This window comes from Mastomys coucha, unplaced genomic scaffold, assembly GCF_008632895.1.
Source record: "Mastomys coucha isolate ucsf_1 unplaced genomic scaffold, UCSF_Mcou_1 pScaffold18, whole genome shotgun sequence".
NCBI lineage: Eukaryota > Metazoa > Chordata > Mammalia > Rodentia > Muridae > Mastomys > Mastomys coucha.
The window spans coordinates 109,359,406-109,368,626 of record NW_022196900.1 but is presented as its reverse complement, the minus strand read 5'-3'; the positions used below and the strand labels follow the sequence as shown (position 1 = coordinate 109,368,626).

At 49.5% G+C, this 9,221-nt stretch overlaps 1 protein-coding gene across 3 annotated transcripts in view; it reads left to right on the top strand.

Moving 5' to 3' along the window:
• The window catches only part of Ca6 (carbonic anhydrase 6), a 27,855-nt gene that overhangs the window by 4,635 nt on the left and 13,999 nt on the right, over nt 1–9,221 (top strand). For 2 of the 3 annotated variants that reach the window (XM_031379556.1, XM_031379557.1), the window contains exons 2-4: nt 4,418–4,600; nt 6,992–7,140; nt 8,292–8,384. In XM_031379556.1, coding sequence (XP_031235416.1) covers nt 4,543–4,600; nt 6,992–7,140; nt 8,292–8,384 — 300 coding nt within the window. In that variant the 5' untranslated portion in view covers nt 4,418–4,542. Of the gene's footprint in view, nt 1–1,185; nt 1,292–4,417; nt 4,601–6,991; nt 7,141–8,291; nt 8,385–9,221 lie in introns of those variants that run through there. The other variant, XM_031379555.1, reaches the window with a different exon arrangement.

Below are 9,221 nucleotides of genomic sequence, written 5' to 3'. Positions count from 1 at the left end.
TGTGTGTGAGCACACAGAGCCACTGCTGAATTCCTGTGTGTGTGTGGTGGGGTGGGTGGGTGGGTGTGCTGTCTCAAGCTCCTATTGAAGATGGGGAAACTGAGGCACAGAGCAGTTGGATAACTGGTTCCTTTGCAATTCTGTGGGCTCTTGAACTTTACAGGCTTAGGATTTCAGAGGCATCTTCAAAGTCATGTACGTCCCCTGATGAAATGGCTGCAGGGAGCCCTCTGACATACGAGCCACCCACCACCCTCTTCACACTTGCTACGACTACCTGCTCCACTCTGCTATCCCAGGGAGCAGATCGATTGGTGGTCAGAGCAGATCAGTTCTTTGCATCTGGCCAGCATGGCAGGTGCCCTCCAAGAGCCCTGCCTGCCTATGCTGTTGCCTCTCTGAAGGACATGGGTTATGCTGGCTTGCCAGGCAGGCATAAGTGCCAGTTTCTCCTGCACGATCCACATAGATGCCCAAGGACCAGGCAACTTATTGATTCAGCTTGGGTGTTCCCAAGTGCACTGCAACTGCCAGAACAAGTCCCCAGGGACATCTGAGTACCCATGCCTCCTCTACCTTAGTGTCCCCAAGACCTGTACAGTTGTAGCTCAAAAGCCCAACTCCATGGCTGAGGGCTGCCTCTAACTGAGCTCCTCCAGTTCTTGCCTAAAGCTAGAGTACAAGAGTATCTTCCCAGTTGGCTAGCTGGCCAGGGGATGAGGGGTCAACCCTTAGGCCATCAGGGATGTTCTTATGTCCACTCTGGGACAGGCAGGAAATACCAACTGGAAGCTGGCATGGTTTCCAGGCCCTGGTGACTCCACACAGCAGCCAGGAGAAAGGGCAGAAGACATCATGCCACTTGCCCAGGAAGCCCCTGCTTCCGGGTGCACTATGCCTCCGGCTCTTCACATCCCTCCAGCTCACTCATCATTCAAGATCCACAATGGCTGCACTGTGTAGCCGCTGAACTGAGTGTCCAAAGATGTTGAACAACCAGACATAGGCTAATTGGCTATGGTAATGCCCTGGGAGGAGGTGAGGCACGTGTGCAGGCACCAAGTCAGAAGGGCCATTGTGGGGAGGGTGTTGTTGCTCCGTGGGCACAGCAAGGGCGGATCAGCCAGCTGGACCTGGTAAATTGTTATTTACAGTTTCTGGGCATTTAAAAGAAGTGCGGCCAGAACCTGTCCTGCATTCAGGGTTACAGCATCTGTCATGAGGGCTCTGGTGAACGTGGTGTCCCTGCTCTTCCTGGGCATCCAGGTCCACAGTGAGTGGAGCTACACAGGTAAGCTGACACCTGGCACTTCAGGACAGAGTGACAAAGCAGCCCTCTGCACTGGATGTGGGTCCTCTGCTGGGGTCCGCCTGTTCCTTGTGGGTTTATGTGGGTTTTGCCGTCTCTGATTGAACAACACATAGACTTAAAACCCCAATGAGTGAGAAGAGGAGCCGGTGTTTCCCTCCCTCGGCCCAGACTCACTCGGCAGCTTTTAAACCTTTCCCATCCAGTACGAGCTGCTTCGAGAACCCACTTCTGACTGTGAGGTTGTTATTAGTATCAGAATATGTGACAAAAGTGGCTTCTAGAAAGGACAACCAAGGCCTCATAGAGGCTACTAGATCATAGACAGCTTCCTCTTCAGGAATGTGCCCGCTCACAGGGTGCCCTGCCCAGTCAGACTTCTCAAAGGGAACATGAGAAGAATCTTCTCATTTGTAGCTTCCTAGAACTGGGTTTGCGTGGCAGTTCCTGGGGAGGGGCTGGAGGCTGCTGGATGTGCAGGAGGCCAGAGGGACACAGGACAAAGTCTGTTCTCTCACACAGGGAAATACATTGAGAGCGGACTGTAAGTCCTAGATGAAGGTGACAGTCAGGGACATCGTGGACGCTCAGATAATCCAGTTCAGAGGGCAGTTCCATAAATTACTCTATTGGGAGATGGAGTCCACACCTGCCTGGGAAAATTGTGGCTTTTCAGTGTCTCCCAGCATCCTTACTGGCAAAGCTTCCGAGGTGACAGAAGACAGAGGATCCAGACCTCAAATCCTTGTCTTCTGTGTGGTTTCAGAGATTCTCAGACTGAAGGTCTCCCTCTCACACGGCCCCCAGAAGGCCTGGAGAACAGGGTGACTTTTGTAAGTGCCTGGTGAGTTCTCTGTCTTTTCCCCCTAGCCCTAGAATTGGAGACCGGCCTTGTGCGTGCTAGACAACCTCTACAGTGGAGCTCAGCCCCTGGAAGGAGCTCTGCTCCTTCCCAATAATCTTAAGACCCAGACCCAAAGCATTGGATCAAGGGAGGGACTGTGCCACAGAAAGATTTGCTCGAAACTTGGTTTGAATTATTGAGCAGGGTGAGAAAATAATAAACTTTTCTGTTGACTGCAAACCAAGAAGCCCCGACAGGAGCACTGTTCTTAGAACAAGCCGTGTGCTCATTGAAAGCTACCCTTGAAGAGCCCTCAACAGCAAAGGGCTGAACAGAGCTGCACATGGGGAGCCTTTAATCCCAGGGCTCAGGAAACAGAGGCAGCTAAATCTCTTGTGAGTTCAAGGCCAGCCTGGTTTACATATTGAGTTTAAGGGCATCCAGGGCTACATAGATAAACTGTGTCTCAAAAGCCAAAAGTAAACAAAACAAATAGCTTAACAAAACCCTGTCTTTTGTCGTCTGCAGTGACTGGCCACCATTACTCTGGCTTTGGGATTATTAACCATTTCCTAGAGGATAAAGCTTCCCATCTCCTTCCCTCCATCTTTTCTTCTTTTTGTTTTTGTTTTTGGAGACACGAGTTTATCTGTGTAGCTGTCCTAGAACTCACTCTGTAGACCAGGCTGGCCTCAAACTCAGAGACCAGCCTGCCTCTGCCTCCTAAGTACTGGGACTAAAGGCATGCACCACCACCTCCAGGTTGTTCATTCTTCCTTCCTTCCTTCTTTCTTTCTTTCTTTCTTTTTTTTTTTTTTTTTTTTTTTTTGGTTTTTCGAGACAGGGTTTCTCTGTATAGCCTGGCTGTCCTGGAACTCACTCTGTAGACCAGGCTGGCCTCAAACTCAGAAATCCTCCTGCCTCTGCCTCCCAAGTGCTGGGATTAAAGGCGTGCGCCACCACCGCCCGGCCTGTTCTTTGTTTTTTAAACAGTATCTCACTATGTTGCCCAGGCTGGCCTTGAACCTCTGGCTCAGTTACAGCTGGTATCACAGGACTGTTATTGCAACACCCAAAAGACAGGAGGATTGCCATGAGTTTAAGGCATACATAGTAAGACATCTCAAAAAACCAAAACAAGTTAACTCCTGGGTTCTAAAGAACCTTCTCCCTCTAGAAAGAGAGAGAGAGAGAGGCAGAGAGAGAGAGAGAGAGAGAGAGAGAGACAGAGAGAGACAGAGAGAGAGACATAGAGAGACACACAGAGAGAGAGACAGAGAGAGAGACAGAGACAGAGACAGAGAGACAAAGACAGAGAGACAGAGAGAGAGAGACAGAGACAGAGAGAGACAGAGAGAGAGAGAGACAGAGAGAGGGAGGGAGGGGAAGACCCTCTCATCTCCACCTCCTGAGAAGCTGAAACTATAGACACTCACAAGTTTTTTGTGTTTGTTTGTTTTACTGTTTTTGTGTTACTTTTAAAATAGGATCTAGCTGGGCAGTGGTGGCACACGCCTTTAATCCCAGCACATGGGAGGCAGAGGCAGGTGGATTTCTGAGTTTGAGGTCAACCTGGTCTACAGAGTGAATTCCAGGACAGCCAGAGCTACACAGAGAAACCCTGTCTCAAACAAAACAAAACAAAAACAAAAATAAAATAAAATAAAATAAAAATAGGATCTAATGTAGCTCATGATGGCCTTCAACTTGTTTTGTAGCTGAGGATAACCTTGTACTTGTGATCCTCCTGCCTCTACCTCGCCAGTGCTGGGGTTCCAGGCATACACCACCTTTTAGCAGGGTGCTTCTTCAGGTGTCCTGTATTCATGGCTGCTTTGCGGGTGGGGGTGCAGGGGAGGGAGGGGTGTTCCAGCAGCAGAGGAAGCTGGGCTGGGGGTAGGGCTCAAGTCCAGGGCTTGGAAAGGAACACTATAGTCTCTGAAAATGAGGTCAGGGCTTATTGGTAGGCCCAGGCTCCGTTCAGGAGCCTTCACCACGTGACTACCGCAAGGCTGAGGGCCAATTGCTCTGCAGGAGGAGACCCTTGGACAATTAATTACACAAATTCTTACTGCCAGTAGCTGCAAAGGACGAACACCATCGCCATACCCCAAATGCTGGGCTTAGTTTAGAGCGTTCCCATCCTGCCAGAAGGCTACCCCATGGGTCTTCGGCCCAGAAGCCCCTAACCCCAGCCTGGTGAGAAGCCTCGGAGAAGGCTCATCGGGGAGCTCTGAGTTGGGCCCCACTCTTTCCTGTTACAGGGCTTGATGGCCCGGCAGAAAGTCAGTGGTCTGAGAAGTACCCTACCTGCGGCGGGCAAAGGCAGTCGCCCATCGACGTGAAGAGGAGGAAGGTGTGGTTCAATGACTCCTTGAGGCCCCTGCACATGATCAACTATGAGCAGGAGGGGCTGGAGCTCTCTATGACTAACAACGGACACACAGGTAGGGCGTACCGGTGGGGCTGGCAGTCTGCATGAGTGTCCTCACCAGATGGTCTAACACCAAGCTGGTTAAATCGGTGTTTCTCACAAAGGGAGCAAATGCTTTCAGAAGGTGAATCTGAAAACTTTAGTAAGTGGAACTCCAGACAGACAGATATGGGCCTGCGCTTTTCAACAGCATAGCCACCAGTTCAAAACAAAAACAAACCTACGACATCTCCTTTCTAAGCTGCCTGTCAATGGAACGGCCAGACAGGGACAGCCTGTCTCCTAGAAGCTGTGTTCTGGGATCAGGTGATTGCCAGGATCTCTCTTGTTGCTCCTCTGGGGGCAACTGTCCATTCGTTGGAGACTCTGTGAAGTTCCTGGCTCCCACCGACTCTCAGCAGAACTAACAACCTCTTCCTTTAAGGTCTCTTCCATTCTGGATAATGTAGACTTCCGAGGCTCTAAATAGTAAATGTGTGTTCTATCAAGGGGCCGTTCCCATCTCTGAGTCTGGACAGTAGGTTATGTTCATCCAACCACAGGCTCCCAACTCCTTCATACAATGTGGGAAGAAAGAACATTTCAAATATGAATGTTTGCTCTCTAAGGAGACAGCACATCCATGGCCAACTTTTAGAATGTTTAACTGAGAGAGAGAGAGAGAGAGAGAGAGAGAGAGAGAGAGAGAGAGAGGCATGCATACATACATAAGGTGGGACATGGGAAGGGACCCCATCAGTCCTGCCAGCATGTAGCTCTGCCCAATAGTCATCTTAGTGGCTTGTAAGCACTTGAGTGACTTTCAATAAGAAGGCCTTGACAGCAGGACAGATGTTGCTTTCATTGTCCCAAATCAGATCCTTTTAAAATACTTTTGATTGACTTGCCGTTACTGCATGTATGTGATTCATGGATATGTGCACACACCACAGAGGTCAGAAGACTGAAGTCAAGGTGCCAAGGTGCCAAGTTGACAAATCAGGTTCTTTTATCTGCCAATCCATCCAGCTTCTCTCTCTCTCTCTCTCTCTCTCTCTCTCTGGAGACATGGTCTCATTTTGTAGCCAAGGCTACCTGAGAACTCATGGTCCTCCTGCCTCAGTATCCTGAGAGTGCAGAGATATATCAAAGACCCTTTCTTTCTTTCATCCTATACTGGAGATCTAGGCCTTATGCCTGTGTGGCTGACACTCAGCAACTAAGGCTGTAGTCTCAGCTCTTTTTCTTTTTTTCTTTTTGTTTTTTATTTTTTTCGAGACAGGGTTTCTCTGTATAGCCTTGGCTGTCCTGGAACTCACTCTGTAGACCAGGCTGGCCTGGAACTCAGAAATCCACCTGCCTCTGCCTCCCAAGTACTGGGATTAAAGGCATGTGCCACCACTGTCTGGCTAGTCTCAGTTAAACCTTTTTTGTTTGTTTTAAAACATGGTCTCATGGAGCCCAGGCTAGCCTCCAAACGCAGATTGGCCTGAAGTTCTGATCATTCCGTCTCTGTTTCCCAAGTGCTGAGGTTACACGCATGTGCCACCATGCCCAACTTTCACATCCTTTCCTAATGAGTCTCTGGTGTGGCTACCCAGTGTTACTACTGGATGGCTCATTCCAAGAGACAAAATTTTTGAAAGGTCTGAGCCAGTGAGATGAATATCTGCAGTCATTTGACCCAAGTAATGTCCCTGTAAGAAGTCTGGAGGGCATGTGGCAGGAGAACCCATTTATTTTTCCTCCGGCAAAAGCCTCATATTTCAGGGTTAGAATTGAGCAAAGTAAGAGACCGGGCCCTGGCTGGCTGTGTAACTTGGTTTCCTGTCTTCTGAGGACAAGCTGAGCCACATCATGACTGTGTGTGGTTAGAGGTGCAGATGTAGGATTCTGAGCCCAGCTCTGCCCAGTCCAAAGCACAGTATGAAATCGAGTCTTCCACCATAGGGTCAGCTTCTTTGTCCACAAAACAGGAGTGCTGGAGCCCAGCATGGTGCTGCCTCAGGCCCCAGCAGAGCTGGCACTTCTGTGTGCTAGCTAAGCGGCTGCATGGGTAAAAGCCATAAAGCTGTACCTCAAAGTAGCAATCCTCCTGCCTCAGCCTCTAAATGCTGGGAGTATAGGCATGTACTTTGGGCAATATTTTTTTTCTGAGCAATCCCATTTTATAAGATCAACAAGCTAGATCTGCTGCACCATAGTCCTGCCCCTGACCGGTTGGTCCTGGATAGAGAGAGATGTCCTGGCACCCATCTTGACCCGCTCTGTGCACCACAGGTGCTCCAGTGCCACCTTCCCTTCGGGTGCAGCAGCATTCTGATCCATCCGTAACACCTTAGGTTGCCTCCAGTGGGGGATTGGGGATGACCAAGGAGCTACTTATGGGAAATCTGAGTCTCCCGTGCCGTGTTCTCTCCCGCAGTACAGATCACCTTGCCGCACTCCATGTACTTCATGGACTCTGATGGCAACAGGTACATCGCAGAGCAGATGCACTTTCACTGGGGCGGTAAGGACTCGGAAGTCAGCGGCTCCGAACACACCTTTGATGGGACCAGGCATATGATGGAGGTATGTGACAACCCCCACACAGTCCCCTTCCCTTCAGGCTCTGGAGTCACTTTCTTTGTGTCAGTGTCTGCATGTTTGTGTTATACGTGTGTCATGTATGTGCGCATGCATGTGAGTGTGCACACACATGTGTATGCGTACACGTGGAGGCCAGGGGTTGATGCTGTCTTCCTCTATCACACACTCTCTCACTGAGCCTGGATCTCATCGACCAGCTGGCCACCGAGCCCCAGGGATCCTATTGCCACAGTCTCAGAGATTATATGCAATACTGTGCCCAGTTTTCCTTTGTGGGTGCTGGGAACTGAGCTCGGTTCCTCACTCGACAGCAAGTGCATCACCAACTGAGCCGTCTCTCCAGCTCTACCTTGCTTATTAAAATGGCCATTATGATTTTGAGCAGTGGTGACGGTTCAGTCACCCTGTGGGCAAATTTATTTTTGGTTCCTTCGGAAATGACTCTGCATCATTGCCTTGCAGAGGGGTGGGGGTGGGGATTTAACCAGAGTCTCCCCTGTTTTAGTGAATTCGTGTGTTAGCGTTTTAGGGCACCCCTTTGGCCTGCGTCTATTCTTGGGCTGATTTCCTGGCCTACTATGGATTCCAGTGGCTTCCTGAGGGAGGGGAGGTCATCCTTAAGCCCCCTAGAGACCTGAGGAGGGCATAGAGGCCTCATAGAATCCAGCGTCTGGCAGAGAGAGTTTGGATCAAAGCAAACCAGTGCCACAATCTTCCAGGATCCCATGTACCCTATTTTTTTGTTTGTTTGTTTTTGTTTTTTGTTTTTGTTTTTGTTTTTTTTTTGAGACAGGATTTCTCTGTGTAGTCCTTGCTGTCCTGAAACTCACTCTGTAGACCAGGCTGGCCTCAAACTCAGAAATCTGCCTGCCTCTGCCTCCCAGGTGCTGGAATCAAAGGCGTGCGTCACCACCACCAGGTCCTTGTACCCTCTTTTTATTCTCAGAAAAGTTTCTGGGCTTGGCAGTTGGGACTTGTAGCCTGCATGGAAGGAAGGCGAGAGGCCAGAGTTGTTTGTGGCTCACATTGAGGCCTCTGCCGGAGCGACTCACACTCTCTCCCCTCTCTTTAGAATCTTTAAGTGTTTGAAGTCCGGATGATACTAACCTTGACCTGCTTTTTTTCACTCACAGATTCACCTTGTTCACTTCAATGAGATATATGAGACTTTTGAGAAAGCCAAGGACCAAGAAGATGGCTTGGCTGTGATAGCGGTCTTGGTTAAGGTAGGCTGGAAGGACGCATGCATGTCCGCATTTAGGCTCTAACTGGAAGGACGCATGCATGTCCGCATTTAGGCTCTAACTGGAAGGACGCATGCACGTCTGCCCTTGGGTTCTGTCCTCAAGTCCAAAGGAGGCTGGCGGTCTGAATGACACGTCATCTTCATTTTCTCTTTCCGCCTCTTCCTAAGCTCAGCGTTCCTGGGAAAGCTTTCCAGTGGAAGGCTGACCATTTCTCCAGCCTGTGGTCAGTCTTGTGTTATAAAGCATGGGGCCCTGGGTAATAAGATGACTTAAAAGACCTGGAAGCCCAGAAGGGTTGACTAGACACAGGCTGGTCTAAAGGGCCAGGGGAAATCAGCCAGACGGATCCTAAGAAAGCCCACACGATGGACTTAGGGATAGGTCATTTGAAGTTGGCAGGAATCCGGGCTGGAGCTCAGTGATTAAGAGTTCTGGCTCTTCTTCCTGAGGACCAGGTTCTAGGTTAGAACTCACAGTTCACAGCCAGTTCCAGGAGATTCACCGGCCGCTGAGCACACCAGGCTTGCACATGGTCCACGGACATACATGCAGATAAAACACCCATACATATAAAATAAAAAACAAGTAAACCTAAGAAACAAATTCAAAGTAGACAGAGATCTAATTCTCAAAACCTTAATATAAAACTGGATAAAGTTATAAGCCAAGTGAAATACCCAGTTGTTTCCATGGTATCTCAAAATGTGAAGCTGGTCATGGTAGTGCAAACCCGTAATCCTAGCATTAAGGTGGCTGAGGCAGACGATCAATAGCAGGTTCAGAGTCAGCCTGGGCTAGATCTTGTCTAACAAAATG